The 27745-nt window shown below is 42.2% G+C and overlaps 2 protein-coding genes across 2 annotated transcripts; one reads left to right on the forward strand and one right to left on the reverse strand.

Moving 5' to 3' along the window:
* Nucleotides 1-18482: 18482 nt before the first annotated feature.
* Nucleotides 18483-23213, forward strand: ebna1bp2 (EBNA1 binding protein 2). Its single transcript, XM_040129823.1, has 9 exons — nucleotides 18483-18733; nucleotides 19494-19577; nucleotides 19806-19978; nucleotides 20633-20756; nucleotides 21234-21323; nucleotides 21601-21676; nucleotides 21887-21977; nucleotides 22088-22259; nucleotides 22385-23213. Exons 1-9 carry the CDS (start codon nucleotides 18638-18640, stop codon nucleotides 22430-22432), a joined length of 954 nt encoding a protein of 317 aa, XP_039985757.1. The 5' UTR covers nucleotides 18483-18637; the 3' UTR covers nucleotides 22433-23213.
* fam183a (family with sequence similarity 183 member A) lies at nucleotides 23206-25238 on the reverse strand. The gene is made up of 4 exons (XM_040129824.1): nucleotides 25059-25238; nucleotides 24650-24709; nucleotides 24372-24475; nucleotides 23206-23323 (listed from the first exon to the last, which is right to left on the reverse strand). The coding sequence occupies exons 1-4, from the start codon at nucleotides 25177-25179 to the stop codon at nucleotides 23228-23230; spliced, it is 381 nt and encodes a 126-aa protein (XP_039985758.1). The 5' UTR covers nucleotides 25180-25238; the 3' UTR covers nucleotides 23206-23227.
* Between the last annotated feature and the right edge of the window lie 2507 nt (nucleotides 25239-27745).

Below are 27745 nucleotides of genomic sequence, written 5' to 3' on the forward strand. Positions count from 1 at the left end.
GCTTCAGCTCCATATATGAAAGTGTATCATCTGTTGATTCCTCAGAATCTGGATCGTGTTCATCATTCTTCCTCTGTTCCGGCAGGCTTCCTTCTGCACCATTTCTTCAGGTTATTTTATATTTTCATCCTCTTCGGGGGCCGCGATCCAAAATTAGATCAAGCGCTTCCTTCACAGTCAGTCACTTGCAGATTGCGGTGCTACCGTAGAATGGCATGTGCAGGCAGAGGAGTCTTATTTATAGACCAAAGCTACAAGAGCTGATCAGCGGAGTCGGGCTGGTGGGATGCAGTGCCGTGTATGTGAGAGAAATTGGGAGAGAGTGAATGCGGGACCGGAGCTGGATGCGAGAACCCTGTATGTTCCTATCTGCACGTAACTGTGCCGTATGAACACCAGTTTAGGTAGCTGACATTCGGTATGCAAACCGTTTCAACTTCTAAGAGAAAAAAAGGCCTTCGCTGTTAACTGTTCCTTGCCATAAACTGCCTCCCTGAGGCATAACACATCGATCATGGGATCTCTGACACAAAGGCTGTTATTGATTGATTTTATTTGGCTGTGCCAAGAGCATCTCACATCCATTTACCTCCTCTGTAGCCTAGTGATGCACCATCACCGGGCTAATGTAAAAATAACTTTATCTCGTTCTTATTGCCCCTGGTGAATAAACCTGTAGATTACATTAAAAATGTGTTCAAATCCAAAAACGGAAGTGGGAAGCGCGAGGAACAATCGTTCTCGCTGCCAGTCATGCTTAGCCCAGTCATGCTTAGCATGTATGAACACGGTGTACTCTTCCACCGCATGAGTACAGTATTTAACTTAAGTCAGCTCTAGACCATCTTGTGATGGTCCCCCTACTTTTATTTCATTTGCTAATGTTCATCTTTGACTTTGTTCATGATGTCTGATATGGGAAATCATTGGAGAGAACAGCACTATCAATTTTTGCTCTAGCTTATGTGCTGGATAGTGAATTTGGCGAGACGTTCGGCCTGCACGGCCTTAAACACACTTTCGCCTTGTGACGTGGTTTTGACAGCGCGCCGCATGATCTCCCTCTTTTTTGAGTATACCCCCGGCCTTTAGTCTCTCAGCCTGTGTCTCAGATAACCAGTTCCCCACGACTCTTCTGCTGCATGCGGTTATTGAAGCTCTGGTGTCGAGGGAATGTTCTGAAGAGCAGCGTCCTGCTACAGGTGCCCGCAGGTACTAGCACTGAAGCAGTGTGGTGCTGTCGATCCAGCCAGTGCACACTCACCCAGGGAGTTTATCATTTAGTTACATTAGCAGCTGACTTATTTGTCTGTTTTTGTTTTTGTTTTTTTGAAATACATTTTTTTTTCCAGTTGCATGATGTGCACCCCCCCCTACTAAACTAAACCAAATATCAGCAATGAAGGAACTGGATGTAGCTTCCATCAAATGGCCCCGAAGAGGGAGGCTGAATAATCAGCGGGAAGGAAAATGTTACCCACGTCTTCTCACAGCAGTGCATTTTATTCAAAGTGAAATTAAATTGCCAAAAGGTCATGTTTTCTTTAAAAAAAGGCTTCTCACACAGCAACAGATTACCAGTTTGACTGCAGACTACAGACACTCATCATCCTTTTGGCACATTGCATAGCTTTATTGCATTTTCTTTCCAAAGCAGCGAAGCTGTTAGCTTTTTAAACTTTCAGAGCTCATTCACTCACTCTTAGATACAGTGAAGATATGGCCAATTCAAGTCGAGTTCGTTTGCTGTTAAACATTTCGAGAGATAATATAATACAATTTATTTGCTACACCAGGAGGCCAAATCTTGTCTGAGGTTTGAGGCAGGTTTTCTGCAAGAAATTCAACAGGGACACACAAAACAACACACTCAGAGACCTTCATTCAAACATTGTTGGGAACTTTTTTTTACAACTTTTTCTTAGAACCTTGATAATTCACAGCCCCCTAGAGGCCATATACAGTTGTGAAATTAGATTTTAAAACTTGAGATAAAAAAAATGCCCTGAAATACAAGGAACTTTTTTTTTTTTTTTTTTTTTAATGATTAAAAGTGACTTATAAAACCAGGTCTTTTCACTGTCGCCAACGCAGCGCCTAACTGCCAATAGGTTGACATGCTGCGAGTCTCAGTAACTTGTTTTTCATCATGTTACTTTTCAGAGCTGCCATGCTTCTCTCCAGGTGCTCCCTGTGGCAGGAAAACTCCATCTGTTATAATTATTATACCTCCAGTTCCACCTGGGAGAAAAAGGGGGAGTGTTCTCATTAACAGATGCACTACAAGCTGTTAATAGTGGTGGCGCTGCTGTAAGAAAACATCCCTTTTACTCCTGAAAATGCAGAGAGAAAATGTATTTACATCCGAAAAAAAATTGATAAGTAGTCCTTTCTTTTGAGAGTAGTTTTAGGAGTAGGCTTTTACATTCATCTTGAACTTTCAGGAAAGGGTAGGATTGTCCCGCGGCAGAGCCTGGTATGGTTTATCTTGACTTTGTTTAGGAGATGAGATGGTAGAGGAGGAATGAGAACAAAGTGAGAAGGAGAAAGAGGAGAGGGGAAAATGGGGGATGACCTGGGACACTGCCTCTGATATATGGAAGTGGTTATTGATGCACACGGGAATAAATGCAGGCACTTCAATAACTCTTTCTTCTACACACATGAATGGACAGAGGCTCAGATCGACTCCCACACACCTGCACACACTTTGCAGTTTTTGGGCCAGTTGAAAAGTGTATGGCACAGGCACACACACACACACACGCACGCACGCACACACACACACACACACACACACACACACACACACACCTATACCCACTATTTGTTTCCATCACTTAAGAGAACATTGCATTGACTTACCTTAATTCCCTGGTGTCCTAAACCATAACCACTAGCTGCCTCAACCCCAATTTAAACCTTAAACCCAGTTTTAACCCTAAATTGAAATGATTTATGTTGTTGGGACTTGATATTTTTCCCCAAAATGGAGGCAAGGCCCTAAAATGTGACTGCGTAAACAGATTTATTTCCACAAAACATGAGTAATACATGTACACACACACACACACACACACACACACACACACACACACACACACACACACACACACACACACACACACACACACCCACACACAGAGAGAGAGAGTGAGAGGAGTGGCTGATCAAGCGATGATCAGGCACCTGATCTTCGATCCATAAGGACCAGTGTCTCATTTCCATTTAAATTAAAGACACCCCAAGTTGGCAGGACAGTACAAACTATCACCAATGATAAAGGGAGCAGAAACTTTTATTTTCCCAATAACAGCTACAAAATGAGCTTTCTTTGATCAATAATAGTCTGTTTTTGCTCTTTCTAACGATCTGTCAGATGTTTGCCAAGAATCTATAATTGCCTTTCTTTGCGGTGGTGGGAATGAAAAATCATTCCGAGATGAAGCTAAATTATCAACAATTTTAAGAAAACAGTGACATGGTGTTTCCAAATAGCGTATAGTATATCTAAAGACGATTACAAAGCAAAGTATCATTGCACAAATTCCGGATTCATTATCTCAAAGTGTGAGGCTTCATTGTACCGCTTCCCCGATTCATTCATTCACATATTGCTTTTGCATTTTAGTACCTTCGTGCCCTGAGAGCGTGCAAATTAAACGGTTATTTTAAATGAAATAATCCGTCCATCCATTTTCTGCCGCACGTCCAAGTCAAGGGTTCCGGTGGTAACCCATATGTCCATTTCCCTAGCTACAGCCTCCAGTTCTTCCATGGATCCATGGATGGCTGAATCCAGAAGTGTTTCCGGCCAGATGGAAAATGTCCAGCGTATTCTGGGTCGGCCCTGTGGGCTCCTTCCATTTGGATATGCCTGAAATACCTCCGCAGGGAGGCGTTTATGGGCATCCTCATCAGATGCCCGAACCGCTCAGCTGATGTGAGGGGGCGGTGCTTCTACTCAAAGCTCTTTCTGAATGTCTGAGCTCCTCATCCCATCGCTAAGTGGGCCAAATTGACCAGCAAGTTAAATGCTTCGTCTTCGGGCTCTGCTCCCTCTTCACCATGACAGTCCAGGGAAAATAAATAGATATCTTCTAAGTACAAAAGGCCATTAAGCCACATTGCACGTAGCCTTGTTTCACTTAGGTTTGAATGAACTCCCTCATGTTCACCGAAATGGACTTATACAATTTTGCACTGGGAATGAATGCACCTGAAAGCCTTTTTTCTCTGTGTATGTGTTTTGTTTTATCTCTTTGATGCAATTCTTTTGGGGTTCAACATGTTTTCTTCTCCTTTTTCTTGTACTACTTTTATAATGACTCATAATCACACCTCTCCTGTAAGTAGGAATAAGCCGTAAGCATTAATCTCAGTGGTGTGCCATCAGAATGTAAGAACTGTTCTTTTTAAACTTTATTTTGATTTTAATCATTTTAGTGGTTAAGATGTGAAATTATACATCCAATCTATGCTCTTGTATATTCTTGTGTGTCTAAACTTTCCAGCTTTAGTTGTATTTTTGGTTCTCCCTCTGCAAAGATAAGGCTTTGATATGCCACGCAAGAGAATAAACGTCGCTTCTATCTTACACAGCTCACGGCAGGTCCGAATCCACTGATATGATCAAATGAAATCCAATTGAAATGTAAGCAGCAGTGTTCAAATGGATTATAATTAGAGGCAGCCACAAACCAATCTGACAACAGAGCATGTGAACAGCAGCTGCTGCACTCCAAGCAAATCTTTATTCATGAATGGGTGGTGAATGTACAAACTCTGCCTGCCTGCCTTCCTGACACACAAACACACACACACACACACACTCACACACACACACACTCACACACACACACACACACACACGGTCTTGTTCCGCTATCCCTGTGGGGACACTCATTGAAATTATGCATTCCCTAGTTCCCTAGCCCCTGACCCTAAACCTTAGCCCTAACCATCACAAATTAATGCCTAACCCCAACCCTTAGTCTAACCTTAAGCTAAACATAAGTCTTACCTGTACTCTAAAACCAAGTCTTATCCCAAAAAATGGAGTCTCTACTCGTGGGGACCTCAATTTTTGTCCCCACGGTGACACGAGTCCCCATGCGTTATTTTGCATTCAGGAGAAAGTCCCCACGAATTACACACACACACACACACACACACACACACACACACACACACACACACACACACACACACACACACACACACACACACACACACACACACACACACACACACACACACACACACATGTTGACCTCGGTCATTTTTGGGGACATTAGATAGACTTGCATTCATAACACTAACCTTAACCACTGACCCAAAAATCTGCTTTTTCCCAATTGGAGACACAGCTTTTGTCCCCAGGAGGAAAAGGTGTCCCAGATTAACTGGTCTTTAGAGTGAAATTTGTCCCTGAAAGTAACCTATGACAATCAAACACACACATAAATTAGTTTTCAGATACACAGCCTCACTGTTGGTCTCTTTTCATAGTTCACGGCTGTGACATTTACACAAAAACAACTTATCAGGGAATGACCAACCCCCTCAACACACACACACACACACACACACACACACAACACACACGCACACACACACTCCTCTCCTCTCCTCGGCTCACAAAGGAAACCACAGACACACAGGGACCGCAGACAGGATGTAAATTTCTGTCCGTCTGCTGGACACTGGCGAGGTGGTGCTGATGAAATATGGACTTGCTCTTTCCAGGGAGAGGAAAATGCCAGACTGACACACACACTGCTTAGACAGACAGTGGTGAGCTTTGTTTCAGATGATCTGACTTCTGCAGAGCTTGAGATGAATGGGTAGAGTTTTGGGACAATACTAATGAGCTGTATCGAGCAGTGAGTCTGCACAACATGGTTGCATAGCTTAAAGAGGTTGATTAAATGGACTTCTTGTTGCCAAAATCAATTTCAACCGTTTTAGTTCTTTTCTCGCTTTTTTTCTCATTTTTCCCCCTAAAGTCAGATATCCTTTCACTTTACACTCCAAAGAAACAGTTTTGGAATACACGTGACCACCTATGTTTAGGTATTCACACAATCTACCTGACGTTTTGGCTCACGTAGCCGAAGTGGTAAAGAGGAAATCAGGAACAGAAATTAGTTTAGAAAAAAGTCCATGATGAATGTGAGAAGTTGAACCAAAAAGAAGGCGTGATGTGCATGAATTTGTTTCCCCCCTCTGTGTGTATGTCTTAGTGTTTGTGTGATGATTCAGCGTGTTCGTTCACGGCCCGCGCTGCAGATTGGTCGCCGTGCCTGCTGTGTTCTCATCAAGCACAAACCAGGAGGGAACTTTATGGAGTATTGAGGAGGGCCTGCGCAAATGTGATTGATGATGAGATGATCTGATGGGATGAGATAGAATGAGATGGTTTCTTTCTAGTGATATTAAAAAAAAAAAAAAAAGTGGCTTGGATCCTAAGCAACTTCATCCGACAGATACGAGCTGGAAATGCCACCATGATTACCATAACTTCGCTTACTATTCGCTGTCAGGGAAAAGGGAAGTAATGCAAAACATTGTCAAACACTCCTCCACTGCCAGCTTTCATCTGTGCAGTAGAAACACGCTCACATGGAGTTGTATACGTATTGTAGCAGGTGGTAAACTGTGTTTCATACGCTGGGAGCACCTACTGTGGAGTGATTCTCAAGTATTCAGAAACTTTGTGTCACAACTGCGCTTTGTCATGAAAGGTCTCATCTGTCTCAGTGACCCTTTTCTTTATAGTCTGAGAGCTTCTCTCCAGAGACCCCCTGATATTTTGCCGCTCAACCTGCATCTCGTCAGTCTTCACGTTTCGATCCTCAGTGTCCTTCTTCAGCCTGTAGAGCTGTACCATGGACAATGTCAGCCAGTTACAGAGAGCCTCACAAAGGTCCGTCGTTTCAGGTTAAAATACGACCAGTGGCTTTTAAAGTGTGTTCGCCAGACTTTTACGGCTTAAAATAACTTATTTTAACAATGACTTGAGTCACAACACAGTATCTCAATACGATAAGAACTACTTTTATCCGGTGATTCACTAGTCGTCCCATAATCCCCAGTGTTTCCAAAATCAGGGTCACTTGTCTAAAGCAAAGGGATTTTGGGTTGTGGTAAGAGATCTTCATTAGCACCACAGCTGGCAATGCAGCCAGGCATTTACCTGGAACTGATAATTATAGATATCGGCTTTCTATAAAAAGATTAATGTTCATTTACACTTTCAGCTACGGGCCTCAGCTTTTAGACCCTAGGGACAAAAATGCACTCATGACACAGCTGAAGTCCTGCTTTGAAACACCTAAAAAAAAAAAAGAAGGGGCTTTAAGAATTGTCTGTATTTGTGTTCAGTTTAAGTGGACTTATTCTTTTTGTCAGTATATATATTCTCTTCTAGCCTCTCCAGGGGCCATGTCATACATTAACCTTTGCCTTCATGCACGCAGATGTGTACAGACTTTGTATTTATTCAGTAACTCTGCTAACAGAATTGGACGGAGCTTGATATTTGACACCATTCTCTCAGCTTGTTTTGCAGAAATGCGTCCATCATTGTCTGGAATAAACCTATTCAACTGGTCGGTCATTGAACAATGGAGAAAAACATTCATTTTTCTTACTAATTTGGCACAAAACTGTGCAGGATAACTGCCAAGTGGGCTACCATAGCACTGTTAAACTTTCCGTGTCTGTCAGCAGAGAGAAATAGAGGCAAACCCTCCGTTATTGGCCGAGTCCAAAAAACAATGGGGCACTAGAGACTATATTTACAGTTTAAACACTATGCAAGCTTTTTGACAAATTGGTAGAGGGGTCAAAAGTCAAAGTAAATACAGACTTTAACTGCCACAGTGTTGCCATAATTGCTTAAAATTTATAAAAGTGGCTGAAAAGGAGAAACATACTAGTATTGCTATCCACACCACAAGCTAAGCTGCTACTGAAGTGAGAGCATCATTGTCATTTTATAAGCCTGGCACAACCACACACAGGTGTTCTTAGTTATCCTGCCCAATTAGCTCTCTGCTCACGTCGAGGATTGGGAGGAGTAATGCTGAGGTTTCATGAACTAGTAAGAATAATCAAGGTTTAGATAATCAAGGTGTAATTTTTCCCGCCTTTTTTAAATTATATATACATATATATATATATATATATGTATATATAATTAAAAAATTATGAAGGAACAGTCCACTGAATGCTCTACATGTACCTGACAAAATGTTGAAGGCCATACAACTACAGTATACAGAAGTACGAGAAGTTGTTGGGAAGTATGGAGAAACCTGATTTGCTGAGCGGTAATCAGAAAGACAAGGAGACGGCAGATAAATGAGTGCACGATGAGTTGGTGAGGAAGGCAATTATTTTGGGGGAGGACCACATGACGGACAGAGACAGAGAGAGGCACAGAGAGGATAAAAACAGAGAGGGAGAGAGGGGATGTGATAAATGGAAGGACAGGTGCAAGGGAAGGAGGTGAGGGAGAGATGAGAGGAAAATGGCATCAGTCACTCCCATAAGTCACGATCAGTCAGTAACTGCTCCACGTACCGTATCAAATATATATTTCATTCTGATCTGCGATAAACACAACACACACACACACACACACACGTTCAGATGATAAAAATGGTTAATAAATTAGGATGAAGAAGGAGCAAAGAAATATATATGTATAAACACACACACATACACACACGCACACCAGTTACTGTTGAAGTGTGGTGTCAGGTACCCATGACATGTGTTAAATCTGCTGCCAGGACATGCATTCAAGTTATTTCCCATAAATTGAAGTGATCCATTAGCTGTTGTGAAGGAGTTAGCAGAGAACAGAAGGCCGAAGTATGGCCAGATGGACTAACTAGCTGGCCGGCAGGAAGCAACACTCTGTGCGCTTCTTTTTGATTGGCGCTAATTATGATCCACTGCTGTGCCTCCCAGAGAACTGCTGACTGGGTGATGTGTTTCGTACGCGTGTGCGCGTGCACTCACTCGCCTGCGGTGAATCCAGAGTTTTGGGAGGGAAAACAGGACGGGCTAAGGTGTTGAGCCGGTAAAAGACAGTTTGTGTCGATGTAAAGAGTGGCCACCTCAGTGTCTCAGCAAAGTACTGGATTTGTTGCAGTGCTCTAGCAGTTCCATTTTGTAAGTAAGGTTAATTTTACAGGCACAGAATTGTCCAGAGCTGAAGAAATTCCATGGACCCAAATTAAGACAGAATGAGATAATATTCTTCCTGGCTTCATCTTGCTGTGTACAAGTGTTTGCAGGAGTCAGTCTACTCGTGAACTGCAGTGGAAGAATAGTCTATTAGCCTTTTCATTGACCCAGTGGTGAGACAGACAGTAAAAACTCATGCCGTGCAGCCAAACATTTGCCAAACCAACAGAACTATATTTTAAATTCCGGTGGCAATCCCAAAGTTTCCAAAAGATACCAAATATCTCAAGCTGAAGTCTTTGGACTAAGTGTGTGTAAAATGAAACACATATATGTAGAACACTTCCGACAGATGTGAGGCTGCAGCCATAAGAAACATGGAGTCCTGGGTTAGGTAACCTAATATGATATAACAAGCTTATACTGAATGCCTTCAATTCTGTCAGGGTTAGTAAACAAAAAGTTTCTTGACATTCCGTGTTACCCACCAAAATGCATCAAAAGTATTTCTGTCCTCATAAAACATTAGCCTATCTTTTTTTTAAAACATTTGAAACCTGCATTGCTTACATCCATGTTTACTTGCTAGGAGTCTTCTTCTTCTTCCCCGCTGGTGAATTGCTGGGTTTCTTTGTGCACTACCACCACCCGTAGATCAGTGGAACGGTGTGAATTAACAGGAATGTGATTCACATCACCTGCGTGTGTGCTTGACATCAAACGGGACAAGGACCCGCACGTGAAAATGTTGCTCAGTAGTGACGCTGATTGCCAAAGAAACTCCACAGGGTAGCTCTTAAGTTATGAAATGCCATGGATGAGGACTCAGGAGGGTAAATACATTCAGGGAGAAAAAAGGGGGCATCATGAGGCAAGATGCTAACTGACTGAATTTAAGCAAGAAAACACTGAAACTGAGGGGAGAATAGGGTGACGGGCACGATATAGAAAACCGTGATGGTAATATTTGTCACCAATATGATTCCTAAGGGACTTTTTGAAGCCTGGAGTTTTTATATGTATTCTCTCTTATGCTCTCTCGGCTCAGTGTTAAGGGGGGCTGAAAATCCAAGGCTCAGGTTGAGCAAGCAAGCCGCGACAACCGCGGCTAATTGAGAGAGACGGAAGCACCATTAAATCAGGGCAAACGTGCCACCAGACAAGTGTGGAAACCCTAACTTCTCTGTGCATCTTAATGCACTTTCAACCTGACCTTGTAAACAGCCATCGTGGACGAAAAAAAAAAGTCCTTGAGGTGCTCCTAAAGATAGAAATGTTTATGAGCAACTCTACGTCTACAGTTCCATTACAACTAGGCGAACCATCTGCTGTGGAAGATCGTGTGATTCATTCAAAAGCTCCAGAACTGATTTTAAATGGACCTTGAGGTGAGATTGTTTTGTCAAACATTGTTTCAACACAAAAACCTTTTCCCTTCCTTCTCCTCCCTTTGTTTCTCATTGCCCGGATTTCTTTTCCATCCTCGTCATCTCCTCCTCTTTTAGTCTCCATTCTCCTCATCTTCTCTGTCATCCTTCTCTCCTCGTTACCCTCCCTCCTCCTCCTCTCTCCTGTTCCTCATCCCTTTTCCTGCTCTTTTTCCTCCCCTCCCTCCCTTCTCTCCTCTTTCCTCCTCTTTCAGTGGGACCTGCTCTACATGCCAGACCTCTCCCTTCTCTTCTCATCCAACCTCTAATCAGATCAATTCACTATTCCATTCACAGGGATATAATGAGGTGATTATGCATGGGCCCTGCGCTGCTCCTACCCATACTTTCACACACATACACACACCCTACCCCTTTTCGCACTGATGGAAGTTGACGTCGCATTTCCCTTAAAAATTCTATGGATGTCCTCCGTCAGAGAAAGCTGGCAACCTGGTGCTCCCCTGCTTAATTTGTGTCTTCGCCTCGAATCAGTGTCAAGATAGAGGAAGGATGCAGAGATGGAGGAACGAGGGAGAGAGGGAGGGAGTCAGGAGAGAGGAAAGCAAATGAGGAGGAGGGGGAGGTGCCTCTAAATGTTTGATAAGAATCTACCAGGAGACTTCTTTAGATCAAACCCCAAAAGCTTAGCATGCAGATGAATAAACAGGGATGAATGACCTCTACTGCTGCAGTTCAGCAGCCACCTCAGTCCATGCTTCTTCAGCGACCTGTAATACCCTCATCCTAAAAGAACACACCAGGACCTGGAGAGTTATGATCATATGGTGCACAGACAGGAATTTCTTACTTTGAAGTCCATAGTTGTTTAGTAATAATAAACAAAGAAAAGTATTTTAGATGATAACCGAATAATCTGTTGGGGACACATAGATGATTTTATTATATATGACCAACAGTCCAATCTCCCAAAAAAGCTCTCAATCAGTTACCTTACTTTGATTGAGGCTTGCAGCTCTTTTACTAAACAATGTTTTGGTTGTGGAAAAGAAAACGGCAGAGAAGCACACAGGAGTGACCGCGAGAAAAAGCACGAGACACTGAGTGTAATTAAGAGGAAGCTCACCACTGAGACACAGAGGGGGGGTTGTTATTTTGTACAGTATTCAATGTGTGTCCTGGTTCAATCATCCACAAGGACACAGCAATGCCAGTGTGTAATTTTTTTTCCCTCATTTAGACAAGGAGAAAGCAGATGATGGGAGGGGAGACGGTAACGAAAGTCTCAGAGAAGTGCTGATACATAAAATGCCTCGGTTGGGCAATAGAACACCTGGCCATATGGCGGAATAACACACTGATTGACTGAAGAGTCAAACACTCCCATGAAAGCAAACCATGCAGCCTTAGGAGGCCCATTGTTTCTCACTCCGTATAGGTATGTCAGGGCTCATCCAAAGCATGAAACGTAGCGGATGGTGAATGCAATATGTGCATGACAGCGTCACAGAATGCAAGGTGTTTTGAATAATTAAAAAAAAGATGATTAAGGACAAAAAATATTTAGCTATTTAACTTGCTAAGGGGCGAAGAAATCAGGAGCTTAACTGGATTGATCTACTCTAAACTGATGCTAAAATACAGTTCTGCTTCCAGGATGATAGTTTTGCATTCTGGGGTGTGATAAACATTTCAACCTCTAGGGGGTGCTAATGGTCCTTAAAATTTAGAATTTTTTAAAATCATAATAAAGAATCTTTTGGTTTTCCAAAAGGCAGTGGCACGTCGCCAGGACAAGCAAGGCAAGTGGCACTTGATCTGTTAGAGCTAAGGACAGACATCAATTAGAACGACACTGAAGAGAAAGCGGTATCTCTCAGGACAGCTTTCTGTCCAGTAATTGATCCGATATTGCCTGTTTACATTCATCTTTTAATTCACTGCCCTCTTGTGGCCGCAGAGGGCTGTTGTCTCTAGATGCTAGGTTGACTATTAGCCATCGCTTCAATCCCTTCTGTCATTTTCGTGGGGTTGTCCCACTGACAAAGGCGGGAGGAGCAGCAGTTTTTGGACGCTTGCGCACGCGCATTGTGGCGAATCCTGGGATCTTTGACAGGGGTGACTAGCTATTGCTAGCTACAGACAAGTTTGCTTTTCAAGCTTCCCCTTCACTCAGATCAGTTTCGATATATTGCCTGCATTATTATGCACATCTGCAGATGCGTGGAAACTGTACTTTAGCGTTAGAAAATTACTTCAACAGTTAGTAGCAGTAGCAAGTAAACAAGCACATTACACTATGATTTATCATCTCAAATCTGTATACGTTGTCTCACTAGTCATCTTGGTCAACACGTTTAATGACGAGGAATTAGGGTAATATTGTGGAACAGCTTTTAATAACTCCTTTTGAGGCTTTCAGCGCAGGAAAGACGGGCAGCACAGAATCATGAGATAGAACAGGCCCTGGATTTAAGAGAGATCTGCTATTACTACTTTCATGAAAACTTACGTTGGGGGGTGTATTTGGTTCTTCGGCTCTGCTTGCCCATCTGTAAAACTCAGCGCACACCACTGCCTCAGGGGAAAGTGGCTCTTTTTGTATGTACATGTTGTGTGCAACACCATTATCGCCTTTTGTTAAATTTCCATTATTGATTTAAAGGATGTCTTATCCCACCCTGCATCAGAAGAAGGAGGGGTTCAAACAAGAAGGACTTTCCTATTTGAAAGTAGCGAAATAATAGATTTTCTATGAAGAGCAAACTGATTTTACAGCCGGGGAGTCGGTGCAAAATGCCAAAAGGAGACCATCTGGAGAACCTCTGATAAGAAAAAAAAGCAAACCATGGACCCTTAGGAAGTCCATTATTTCTCACTCTGTATAGGTGTGTTACAGCTCATATAAAGCATCAAAGGTAACGGATGGTGAATGCAATATGTGCGTGACAATACCACAGAATGCAAGGGGTTGTGAATAATATAAAAAATATGATTAAGGACAAAAACTATTTAGCTATTTAACTTGCTAAGGGGCGAAGAAATCAGGAGCTTAACTGGATTGATCTACTTCAAAAAATTCCGGTTTGGCTTCCTGGGTTTGTGCGTGTGATACATTTACCAGCTCCGGTGGTTAGTCCTTCCAAGATCCAAGTGATCAGGATGATAGTTTTGCATTCTGGAGTGCGATAAACATTTCAACCTCTAGGGGGCAGCCAGGGGGTCGGTACAAAATGCCAGAAGGAGACCATCTGGAGAACCTCTGATAAAAAAAAAAAATGCTGCCTCTTGTGATTTGGCTGCAGTCAATGCATAAATTACTTTTTTTTACAATTATAAAAATGATATGAAGTCCTGTATTGACTTCTACTCTCTCTTCACCCTCTCACATTCTAGAGCATCCTTTTACGGTACAACTGTACTTTGAGTGCTATTTTAAGTTTTTTAGTTTACAAGAGGGTTTTTTTCTGCAGTGAATTTCTTGTCATTTGGTAATAAAGAGCTCATCATAGTTTATCTTCTTGCCTCTTTTCCACCATGATCACTCATTGTTATTCGGACGCTTGGCTGCTCTCTGGCTTGCAGGCTGAGGCTGACATAACATCTGGCTGGGGCGCGGGCTCAACACCGGGCTGCGTTTAGTGCCCGGTCTGAAGGGAGGAAGGCATTAGGCGGCACGCCTGCACATGGACCATTTGCTCTCACTTCGACACTCGGCAGCGCTATGGCCACGGTTGGAGAATGTCATAGGGGCATTTTAGACGAAACTCATGGATGAGGTCAGAGACTTATCCAGAATTTCACAAAAATTGTCTTCACACCAATTTCTGTTGAGAACTTGATTGACAACGTTATTTATTTATGGCTGTTTCTTCAGGTCTAAACTTTTTCCAGAAATGAGTTTGAATGTTCATTCTTCACTGTGTAAATAGTATTTTGACAAAGAAATTCCCGACTGGAGGCATACTTACAAGATTTCTTATGCAACATTCAGCTGCATTTTATTATCACCTGCATTTACTTTTATTACATTATTTCCCATGCATACCCTTGATGACAATCGAACCACATCCCAGGCAGCTGAATAAACTTCATCTGCCGATGAAGGGGCATCGATGTGGCTGAAAGCCACGGAAGAAATCTAGTAAGTGGACCTCGAGTTCAGGAATTTTTTTCGGCAAACCTTTTCCGAAAACCATCGGAGATTCCCGAACAGAAGAACTCAGCACAATACAACACTATAATAAAACCACTAACATTCAATCATTCATATTTGATACACAGTTGGGTGCCTCCCCTTCACCACTGCGTTTCAGTCTTACCCTGAAATGGACAAATACAGAACAGAGTGAGGTGGACGAGCTATTCTATTATGAGACTATATAAACATTAACTTTCCCCCTCTTGTCTCTCCGGCTCATCTTCACTAATGTTCACTTACTGTCAGTTACCATGACAGTGTTATTCAACTCCCAGGAGAGACACTGACAACCACCAAGAAGGCTGTTCATGAATGCTGATTTGACTAAATACACCCGTTCGGCCCACTCTTCACTCTGTGGTAATAGCTCTAAAGATAAATTATACATTATCCTCAAGAGCTAAAGTTTGTGTGTTATATACCTTGCAAAAGCCCCAAAGTCTTACTGTGCAATGAGAAATTAATCCATGTCTTTGCCTCTAGTCTCAGAACAAGGAGACAGCGCATTTTTATTTTTGCTGGTTTGTAAAACATGAAAAGAGAGGAGCCAATACGCTCGTCCTTTCACATAAAAAAACCTCATTACAGTGCCGAAATATACCAATCATGCCAATCTGACATATAGCCTCGCACAGATAACATTGTAATGATTCCCAAAACAGCTGGTGAGAGGACTGATGTGAGCTTTGCACTCAGCCCAGTCTTTGATCTGTTTGTGTCAGGTGCAAGACAACAGCATATGGTTAGTGAGGAAGAGCGTGATGCATGGGTATAAGCCGTCTCCTTAGCAGTCATGTCACGGATGTTTTGATGGAAGGCGAGGGAATGAACATCCACTCAAGACAGGACCGATCAGGCCCAAATGACCTACAATAGTATTCCCAGTCATTTTTCCAGGCTATTGTTACTTTCTCATCGCCAAATCTCCTGAGGCTGATTGAGTGTCGTAGGAGCTAAACCACTCATCCAGCATAAGCCCAGACATTCATGACTGTTCTTTTTTTTTTTTTTTGTCCCAGGCTCCAGCAAACAGGAATAACTCCAAGAGAGGAACTTGACAGAGTGATTTCAACTTATTTTCAATCTGCCGTCAGGAAGCGGCCTGTCACTCCGTGATGAAGAGTGACAGTGAGATGTGAATTCGGTGGACTGCGTTACTGTCTGGCTCAAGTGATTATAATGACAGAAATGGAAATGATGGCATTTTTCCTTTTGAAGACGTCTCAGAGTGGGGATCTGACCATACAGAGAATGGAGGAATTAAAGGTGGTGAAATACAGATCGTAAATATTGATTTCCATTAGAATAGGAAGAATGTCAGTCTCAGGGGGATCAGACAGGTTCTGCTTTGAGGACTAGGAGGATAAGGCGCTGAAGGAGACTGATGGCATCTTAAATAAACAGTATTAGTCATCACAGAAGTCCCCAGTCTTCTTTCTATCCGATGTTTATCTGGTAGTGTTGGAGTAACTTATCCAGCCTTTTGAGCTCTAAAATAAATGAAATTTGCATTTTGTAATAGCAATTTAAATGTCTCTGACATTATGCTGAAGAGAGGTGAAAAGATTGATTTTCTCTTTGGGAATTATAAAAAATATATTCTTACATATTATGTTAAGAGAAAAAGTAGTAACTTTTTAATGCCTACTCTGTACAGTTGACAGTTTAATTCCTGTTATAATCAGGGGCTGTGGATCATTAAAAGAAAAACATTTCAATGTTAACTGCAAGTCTTAGGACTACTTAGAGCCATGCTGCTGTGGACCACATCAAAATAACCAAAATAATGTCAGCATAACCTGAAAAACCGCTGGTAAGACACAGGCAGCAGCCTACAAAGCTGCATAACACAGAACGCAGTTTTCAATACCAATCAAGTACATTACAGACCGGACTGCAAACATCGCTTGTATTTTTCTTCACAAATAAATGCATTTTGACACGGTTTGTGTTAAAAACAAAACCAAACAGAACAAAAAAAAAAACCCAAAACAAAACAAGACAGAAAAACAGCATTTTTTCTCAGTGGGCTGCTGCCAAGAAAACCACTGACTACATGTAGAACAATGTAAAATGGGAAATTACTGTTCTGATGCCAACTGCAGCTGACTTCCGACTGTAATTTTTGGTCAGAAGCACGTTGATTCCTGATGATCTGTTACTGTAGTGTGTAGTTGAAATCAGGGAATATCATATCTGTTCAACAGAATCACAGATAACACGAAACGGTGGTCACTCAATTAAACTGTCTAATTTAAAATCGTTGTTAAAACCCAGAATGCCGTACCTCCCACCACTGCCACCAAAAGCTAAATGATCTCTTGGACAGAGAGTCACAGTTTTACTATGCACACTCAAATGCATGTCTTGGTCCCGTGTGTCTTACTGAAAACATCTTATGCAAACGTAAGAACTGTGTTTTTTTATGGGACCCAACAATTGTAGGAATCTAATGTAATCTCATTTGTCTTGTGGACAGACGTACAGTGTCACGGTTGACAACTCTTAATACAACCCTTCGTTGGGTCCAGATTCTTGCTTGACCACTTGAGATGAATCCCTCTCAAGTGACATTTTCAGTTAGATCGAGTTACTTTCATGGTCACTGGCCAAAGCACAGCATTGGCATTCAGTACGTGCACACTCTGGCTCTAACTGCAAGCCCTCCACTCACGACTTCTACGTGACTGCAAACGACGAATACAAACTATCTTTAGGCAACATAAAAGTGAAGGATTCTGATTCACACCCCTCCTCCTGCTACAGTATACAGCGACAATGCTGCAGGTTGTGCACAGTGGCTCCGACCTTCTCACTGTACTTCAGGTTTGGACATTTGGGGCCGATGGCCGTTGCTTTGCCTAGTTTCTCTAGGCAAAGCAACAAAATGCGTGTGAAGCGAAGAGAGATCTGCGTGAGGCTGCGGTAGATTGATGTCCAACACAGCTATTTTCGAGGGGATAAATAAATTTTGCACACATTGTTTAAAAGAAAAAACTCCATGAAAATGTAGTGAAAGGAAAGTTTACTGCATTAGCTTTAGTCAACACCAACACCACAGTCAGGGTAGCCACAGCGACAATGACCCAACGCTGCAGATTGTGTCATGTCAAAAAGTGACCCAAATCGACTCCGGGGAGAGAGCTTTGGAAAACTGATGGAGATAGTTTCAGTCTTGATGAGGGGGCAAGTGAAATTCATGAGGCTTCGTTTACACAATCAGACTCATGGAGATTTAAAGTAGATTCTTTGAGAGAAAATCGATCCTACTATCTATCTATCTAAATCAAATAATCTTTATTTGGATGAATGTTGATGTGCATTATTTCTACTACTATTATCGAATATTAGAGATATAAGTATTTATTATGTCTATCTACCTTAACATTACACAGGCTGCTGGAGGTAAAGTTGTTTTCACCAGCTTATATTTTACATAAATTGTCGAGGGGGGGCCCTGTTTTATACGTGTCAAGTTTGAGGTCCATACAATAAAATACAGTTATTTCCATTTCAACAAAAACATTACATACGACATTTTTGCTATTTTGTAAGGTATTAGAGAATATATGTCTATAGGCCTTAACTGCAACATATATGTATGTATGTATGTGTATGTATGTGTGTGTGTGTGTGTGTATATTTATATATATTTATTTATTTATTTTTCATGTAGGAACTGATGTCTCACACACAATCTTTCCGCCGGCGGCCTGTGCTGGTAGGACATGCGGCCGCGTCACTTCCTCCCCACGTGAATCGCTCCAGACATGTGAGGAGCGGTACCGTCCGCAGGGGTTTTTTTTTCTTCACGTTTTAAGTCCACTAGCTCACATATTCCCACTTTATGGTCATCGTTAACAGGACAATGGAGTCAGTAGAGGAGGAGGCGCTGCTCGGCCAGGAGTCAGAGGAGGAAAACAGTGAATTATCGGACGATGAGGTGAGTTTACGCCTACGAACGACAATTGGTTTTCTATACTCGTCCTACCTACGAAATAATTACAAATGCTGGCCTGTAAGTCTTACTGCTGTAAAACTCACTCTGCTGGACTCTGTTAAGTGTCTTACTGATACAAAATTAGACTGAAGAGACAGTCTTGTTTACAGTTAGCTGAGGAGGCAGCGTTAGCGAAGATGTAGCGTGTTAATGTTGTGAAACGACGGTGAAATGGCCTTATTCCTGCTACTGTCGCTTTAGTTTAACATGTTGTAAGTGTGCCAGAAATCGACTCGGGGAGAGAGCCTGGGAAAACTCATGGAGATAGTTTCTGTCTTGACGAGGCGGCATGTGAAATTCATGAGGCTTCGTTTACACACTCAGACTCATGGAGATTCAAAGAAGATTCTTTGAGAGAAAATCGGTCCTACTATCTATCTGTCTAAATCAAATAATCTTTATTTGGATGAATGTTGATGTGCATTATTTCCAAAGCTCATAACTATTATTAGTGAATATTAGAGATATAAGTAAAGATATTTTCACTAGCTTATATTTACATAGGTTTTCAGGGGGAAAAAAATGTTTTATACATTTCACGTTTGCAGTCCTTCAAAAATTGCAATAAAACAGTTATTTTCATTTCAATAAAAACATTACATACGCCATTTTTGCTAATCTTATCCACTTGGCAGAAATCGTGCTTTAACTGAAATACAATGAATGAAAGTGAATATACCTAACCAGCGTATGTTTTCTCTAGCTTCAAGAAGCCTTCACAAAAGGGTTGCTGAAACCCGGGATGAACGTTCTGGTGGATAAACCCAAGAAGTTTGTCAACAATGTGGTGAGTGAGTCAACAACGTGAAGCATGAAACCTTAAAATGCTCGTCCAGTTTTAGTGCACTTCTGTGAGTAGTTAGTTGTTTGCATGTACTGTAGGAAAGAAAACAGGGCTCATAAAATCTGAAAAGCGGTGCCACTGTGGAAATCAAATCAGTAATCATCAACCATCGTTATTTAACATACTTGGATGTGTCTTAACGTACTATTTTACACGTGTGTTGTGATGCAGGAGGGTTTGAAACAGTGCCTCGCTGACTTCCGCAAAGACCTTCCCTGGTCGGAGAGGATGGATCTGACCAACTTGCCGGCTGAAGACGTTCTTTCCAAGGCTGAAGGGAAAGTTCCTATTCTGAACAATGGAGAACTCAATGCGGACGATGATTTCCAGAGGGAGATGTTCTTGTAAGTGACCATAGCTTGATGTGCAAATTGTTAAAAATGTTAATCCATTTAACGGAGTGACTCTCACAAATACCAAACTCTTGCTGGTGAAACAATCTCACCACAAGGTCCGGCAAGTAGCTGTTCTGGAGCTTTTGATTGTGTCATGGAAATGTCAATGTTCAAATTTTACTTTAAGGACTTCCATGTTGGCTCAAAAGCTGATATTGAAAGTTAATTCTTCAAACTCTCAACTTACACTTTTGGATGTAACTGTAATAGTTGTCAGCATCACGTCTAAGATATTTAAATAACCGTCAGCAGATAGTTTAGTTCATTCATTCAAGTATATTCCATGTTGTCTTCCAGCAAACATACAAATACTGTCACATGCAGAGTTGTGCTGCATTTTGATTTCTGCGAGTGCAGAGTAATAATTGATTTTGGCTCAAGAAATTAAGATACAAACACACTGCGGCGCGCGTCCGAGGATACTAGTAGCATCTGATGACACAGGATCAGTTTGCACCTTTCAGTCAGTTGTCACTCTGGAAAATACTTATGACACAAAACCGAAACATTCTGCCTGATCTTAAACGAAAGTCTTCTCTTTGCTAAAAACATCCTAACAGTGCTACGGATAAGTCTTTATGTTCTGTGTTTGTTAACTCACAGCTACCGTCAAGCTCAGGCTACAGTCCTTGAGGCACTGCCCCTCTTAAACAAGCACGGCATAGCCACCAAGAGGCCTGACGATTACTTTGCAGAGATGGCCAAGTCCGATCAGCAAATGCAGAAGGTGAGCAGTTCCTCTATGGCGCAGATGAGGTTTTAGGTTGAACAAGTTCAAAGTACACAGTTCATTTCATAACTCATATTCATATCATCTTATTTTAAAGAACAGTCCAGGTAAGCCCAGCTGTAAGACCTACAACTGTCTGCTCATAGTTTTCAAATCTGGGCTGAAAAGGGAAACCTAATTCTGTTTCTTCATTTGCATATTTTAAACTGAGAGTGGTGTACTGAATAGCTTGACATTTGAAATGTACCATACCACCTCTAGTGGATATGTTCTAACATTATTGTAAATATTGTTTTGATGATGGAGACACTGAGCACCTTTGTTCCTTTCCTTAATTAATCTATAATCTGGGCGGGCATTTGACATGTCGTCGCACGCAGTGGCTCAGGAACTCAGCGCGGTTGCTCCTTCTTACAATCGACCTTAAATCCAAATGTTGGCACAAACACAAAACTTTTCTCTTCCTCTGCACAGATCAGGAAAAAGCTCATCTCAAAGCAGATGATACTGGAGAAGTCGGAGAAGGCCAAGAAACTGCGCGAGCAAAGGAAGTTTGGCAAAAAGGTTGGTCCCTGTTTTTAGGGTTACTATTGCTCTCTCATAAGTCTCGCTCTGGGAGTCCAGTCTTTAAGGCACCTCTTTTTTTTACGTGTAGAATATAGTTGACCATGTATGCAAACTAGGGGCCTGCCCGTATACCACTTGTCACTGGTGTGTGATGATAATGGCAGGTATGCAAAGGTGAATGCCAGACTGATATCTTTATGACGCGTCACCCTGAAGGAGGCCAAATTTCCTTGTTTGGTTTTAGGAGTTAACATAAACTTTGAATGTGTGCCAGGTCCAAATAGAAGTGATCCAGAAGAGACAGAAAGACAAGAAGGCTATGATGTCTGCTGTGAAGAAATACCAGAAAGGTGGGTTTTTAGCAGTGTGATTTAATCCCTCCTTTAAAATTGACTTAGTTGATGATTTTCACTGCACACAGAAAGGTGAAAAAGCTACTGTGAAGCCTGGATGGTTACTGAAAGGCTCTTTACGTACTGTTGACCAACATATTAATTTGTGAGAATGTTCGATTCAAATTCAATTTGAGGTTTAACATTTGTTATCATCACCACTCCCAGGAATGACCGACAAACTGGATTTCCTGGAAGGAGACCGGACGACTGGTAAAGACTCTTCTCAGGGCTCAAAGAAAGCCTTGAACAAGAAAGGGTAAGGTGTCACATTTCAGCTGGGCATGTTGCGATGAAAAATATCAAGCTTAGTATTTTTAACCTCCCTGAGTTTCACAGAAAGCTAAAATATAACTTTTATTTTCATAGCCCCAACGCCAAGAGAAAATTCAAGGACCAGAGGTTTGGCTTTGGGGGCAAGAAGAGTGGTAAGAAGTGGAACACCAAAGAGAGCCACAACGATGTTTCCAGTTTCCGCGCCAAGGTGGCTCATGCAAAGGGCGGCAAGGGAGGGAAGAAGGGCAAAGGAGGAAAACAAAATGTGAGTCGTATACACGTAAAAGAGTCCTGACTGATTTACCGAATTTAGAAATTTTGTCAAAGGAAATAATATAGTTACTGAAAAGAACAGCAAATTAATTTTTTTTTTCCCACTTTGGCTTTCAGAAACGCCCGGGCAAGTCTGTACGCAAGAAGATGAAGGCTCGCTCGTAAAAACTGACAGGCTGCTCAACAGACTGGACTGAGACTTGCTTCTAGGCAGGATTTCCCCACACCTGCTCCCGGATCTCTCCTCAGTACGCCTCAGGAGACATGTAGGGGAGATCTCCTTCACTTTTTTACTTCATTTGTACAATCTGCCGTCGGTAAAATGTGTTTGGATTGATATGGAAACCCCCGTCAATCCACAGACGGAGAGAGATCTCCTGCCATATTGCTAAGGAAGCTCTTCAGAGGATTATCACTGGTGACGAAAAGACTAAGAGTGGACTGCATAAAGCTACGCAAAATACAGTAGTATAGATATTTTCCCACATGCGATTTCCATAAGGCTTGTAAAGAAAAAGAATTTGCAGGTGAAGAAATTTTCAGAGACAAGTTTTTATTGTTTGTGGCCCTTGTCTCGATATGCCTGTCAGATTACACCCCAGAATTTCGACCAACCTCCTGCCATCCTACTTACATTTTGTGTGCTCTGCAGAGTTCGGGGAATTCTGTTTTTATTTTTTTTCTCTAACTCAGCTCCTTGATTCTCCCTCGTGTGATCTGACATTTTATAATATTGAGCAGCCGCCAGCATTGCCCTTTCCCCGTTCATTAATATGATTAGTATGTGATGAGCGAGTGTGCTTTGTATGGACCCGTGTGAATGTTTTCCCGTGCAAGTGTTTTTTCTTAGTTTGCAAAGATGGAAATGTAAAAGGGCAACTTCTGGTGCTGACACCTGAATGTTTGTACGATAAACAAATAAATCTGGACATGGGTGTTCACTTTATGGAGATCTCCATTCTAATTCGATGATCGCAGGGCAGATTCTTTGTGTTTGGTGACGTCTGTGCTGAACCGGTAGAAGTTGAATCTCTCGTCATTGCGGCTCAACGGAATCTGGGGGTGGGGGGAGAAAAGGTCAGATTTAGCGTTTGATCAGGTTCTGGAGATGAAGTTGGATTTAAATGACCGTTGCATAAGACCAGAGAACAGCTTATGCTTCAGTGGTTCCTTTAAGTTCAATTGTTGATACACACATCTTTTTACAGCTTTCAAAAACTGTGGATGCTACAAACTAAAACTCAATAATGCAAGGTTGTACAAGTTGCAACACGTTACTGCTTTGAAATCTATAGAGAGCTCAAATTTACCATTGTAACACCTTCAGTCATTGTATGCAGATCTCTATAAATCAATTCTTGCTGGGTCTACTATCTGTTTGAAATCCCAGTCGGATCATGGCTATGCCTTGAACTGTGGGAATTTTCCTGGAGACAGTTTTATGGGGGGTCGTACTATTTACTTTTCTGAAACAGAATCAATGCTCTGTTGTTCACATGCCTGTTGGATACATTTAATACTGAACCTGGCTGTAAGACTTATTTAAGACAGATTCATTACAGTTAAATGTCCCAGGTGTATCAATTTTGGTACCTAAAACTAGCATAGTTATGGACTGGCCAACTTTGGCTGTCAAAGCTGTTTGCTCTGATGTATTGTAGGTACCAAAATGTGTTACTAGGCATAAAGCTGTGCGCACATGCAGATCCAGTCCAATGCCAAACAAAACCGCTAAAGGTATGGAGATACTGTCATTTTAAAACTTCTACCTTCTCTCTGGGGTCACAGCGAAAATCCATGGGACACTAAATATTGAAAAGTTTTCACATTTCACACTCTTCGTATAACATCTTCACGCCATCACCAATTTAGAAAATCCTTTTCAATTCACCCCATAAAGTAACATTTTTAAGACTTTCTTTGTAGGTATGAACGGGCTCATAATTTTACCTAAAACTGCCATTTTGACCACAATTAAAGGGAGAGAAGGATTCAAATTCAGGTCCTCCGACTGAATCGCCGGCTCTCCGCTCACTGTGACACCCTGACTCCCTGCAGTTTGCTTGTTAACTTCACTAAACCGTCAAAGCATGCGTTTCCTCACCAGTGGCGCTGACACCCATCCTATCTCCTGACTCTCGGTCAGTGGCACGGGGTATTTCCTGGTGGGTTCCTGGCGGGCCTTGTGGAAGGCCTCGATGAAGCCCGCTGGAGGAGAGAGAGCATAATCTGTGACACAGGTGTTGTCCAAAGTTCATTGTCTCTAAACGCTTCCTGCCGTTGGGGATCACAACGGGTATTCATCCAGAATAGAAGAAAAGAGAGGGAGGAGGGGGGGAAAAAAAATTCTCTTTAGTTTCAAGGGAATCAGTGTAAACTTACAGTTCTCCGCAATCACTTCAGTCGATTTCCTGGACATGGGTTTGTCTGGCAGGACATGTACTGAAAGACAATTGAGACACATGCACACACACACACACTGTGACAAAAAGGGCAGACACATGCTGCTCAAGGAGTCTTTATAACTCAAATCTTTTGTTTACGCTTGGATCACGGGTCGTGAATTTAACGAGAGGGGAATCTGTGGAAGAGTCCCCAGCAAAGAAATAGTGCCAATGAAAATGTCTAGTCCTTAAAACACCGTCAGGTACGTCTTTGTGAGCGAAAATAAGGCTTTTGAGGCAGCTACGGGATTGGTCACCTTGAGCCTTTCGTGCCCCGCAGAGCTATTTACGCTACATCTGTACGGAAAACAAGGAAATGGGGTTAAGCGACAGTCTGGCTTCCTTACATTTCCTGTGCGGATTGATGCTGAACTCCGTGTGAAGTTTCCGGTGTCTCTGCTCTTTCCGTATCGTCTCGACGTGAATCGCGTTTTGATGGACCAAATCCTGTTTGTCGTTTCCTGCCATGTTGGAAAAAACAAAAGGAAAAAACCCCTCTGAGACTCCACGAGCGACGTCTGTCTGTCTGTGTGTGTGTGTGTGTGGTTTATATATGATGTCCGTGCGCATTGCCTAGCAACGGTAAACGCTGCCTGAAGTGGCCGCAGTAGCGCGCCGCGCCCACGCGATGGCGCCACGCGCCCAGACTTGCCCGTGGTGGGCGAGCACAGCAGCCCTTCCTACATCCGTGACGCTACGGTAATCCTCATTGCCGGGTTCAGATAAGCCGGGTACACAAAAAAAAAGACTGAAATGATTCCGATTCATTCTCTGTAAATCGACTCATCAATTAATCACATAATTTTTGCGGTTCATTTTTACATTAAAAAACCACAAATACACTTAATATGCAATACTCCGCAGACATTTGCCTTTGTTGTATTTTTTCAGTTAAACTCTGTGAAGTCTTTGCTGTGCTGTTGCTATGCGATAACACAGCATAGCAAGCATGCTAAATGCTATATGCTATATGCTATATGCTAGGCTTTTCAGAAATATCCTCATACGTTTAGAAATATCATTCAGACAGGGTGAAACCTCCACTCAGCAGGAATACTAGACTCCAGAAATATGGAAAATTATCTTTTTTTATTATTAATTGTACCTATAGAGCGGACACAAACTCAAACTAAAATATTTATAAATTTACAAAATTTAAGTTTGGGGCACAGTTACATCTTTCTCTCACCAGGAAAACAAAAAACAAAACAAAAAACTTTCTCGACATGTTTATGTTTCTCCTCATTTTATATTTGAACGGCTTGTCCTGATAAGGCTTCAGGTTGAAATCGGGTGTGCATTTTTTTTTGCCCACAGAGACTGTTGAAAAAGAAAAGAGAGAAAACGATAATCATCACAATCAAACATCCTATGACATACTCCATCTATGTCTTTAACTCTGCTTTATAGTAAATAAGTTCTGGTTTACAGACTTCAGCATTAGATCTAGAAAATTTTGCCCCCTTTGAACTCAAATTTTTCCCTACTTTGGACCATGCATTTTCTCATCAACAGATCTTGGGCTTGTCTGGTCTCTGCACCGCCACTTTTTGCCATGTTTAAAAATGTTTGCCTGGAACAAACAAACCCATCAAAATGTAGTAGAGGAGCAGTGAATCTGTATGGACACCGTACAGTGTGATATTTGTTTTTGGTTTGCATGTGATCTCTTAGGGCGACAGATGACAGTTGAGGCGTTTTTTTTCTCAGTTATCTCAGCAGGACTGTCTGCCGTAAGTCTACACAAATACACACACACACACACACACACACACACACACACACACACACACACACACACACACACACAGCACTCCTATTGCGTGTGCACAAGAATGAGTGTGTGCGTGTGTGACAGTGTCTGTGATACAGTGGAACACTAACAGGAAACAAACTTTTTAGAAAGTAACGAGAAATACCCAGAAGACCAGTGACCTTGTGACAGTGCACTGTGTGTAAAAAAAACAAAACGTAGAGTGGCATTTCTTCACTTTCTATTGGAGTTCACTTGACTTCCCCCGTTCTCTGTGGTGTCACGAACCACACATAAATAACAGTACTTTCACATCTTGTAAATAGCACTTCTGGTTGGGTGATTGCTGCGGGTGCGCCGATAAGCCTCCGAGGCCGCACTGACAGTCCTGCACTGCCTGCTGGCTTCTAACCGCTTGTCTCCTAGCATAAGGATATCTCATTTCATTTCCCCTTCCTCTTCCGCTTCGTCCTCCTCTTCTTGGATCTTTGCCCCCTCGACACTGTCCCATCTGTTTTTCCTCGGAGGTAATCATTTTGTTTTCACACTCCTCCGTCCCCGCCTTTGTCGGTTGTGCACGTGCGTGCATGCTCCTTCCCACAGTAACAGACAGCTTAATAAAAGCTGAGATGTTCGGCTCTCGGTTCCTGTCTCATAACCTGATTCAAGCTTTATTGGCCCTGTGAGAAAGAAATAATGGAAACAGTTAATAACTCAAGCGGTGGAAGGGCTGTGGGAGAGATTTCAGCGAGGTCAGCGTGGTCGGGCGACAAGTCCCCTGTGGTGTTTGCGTTATGTGCGCGAGGAAGAGCGAGCAGTGCGTATTGTGGGAGGATGCGAGGGCTTGTGGTGTCAAGCTTTGCTCCCTGGCCGCTCTCGCAGTGCCGGACCGAGTTATCGTCAAGGCAACTTTTGGGCTCCTCAGGCTGGGAACAGTCAAAGACCAGTTTGTGAGTTTGTTCAAACTCTACATGCCAGGGAAGGTACTACAGATAATATGTGATTTAATAGAATATGCCAAGGTTTTAGCTAACTACTCATCATTGTCCCCCTCTAACATGTGTAGTAAATGAGGAGGTGTTTTAAGCCGTTAATATGTTCAGTAATGGTTGTGAACAAAAGGACTGAATCTCCATCATAGTAGGAAGAAAAGCATTTTGTTTAATATGGCTGAGCAGACTCATTAATGACTGACTAATGTGGGGCGACTAGTGGTGAAAGTGTTTCCCTGCTAAAGTTTGAGGACGTGATCAAATGGCGTGCCTTTTTCCTTGCGGTGCT

This window comes from Xiphias gladius, chromosome 6 (assembly GCF_016859285.1).
Source record: "Xiphias gladius isolate SHS-SW01 ecotype Sanya breed wild chromosome 6, ASM1685928v1, whole genome shotgun sequence".
NCBI classification, from domain to species: Eukaryota; Metazoa; Chordata; class Actinopteri; order Istiophoriformes; family Xiphiidae; genus Xiphias; species Xiphias gladius.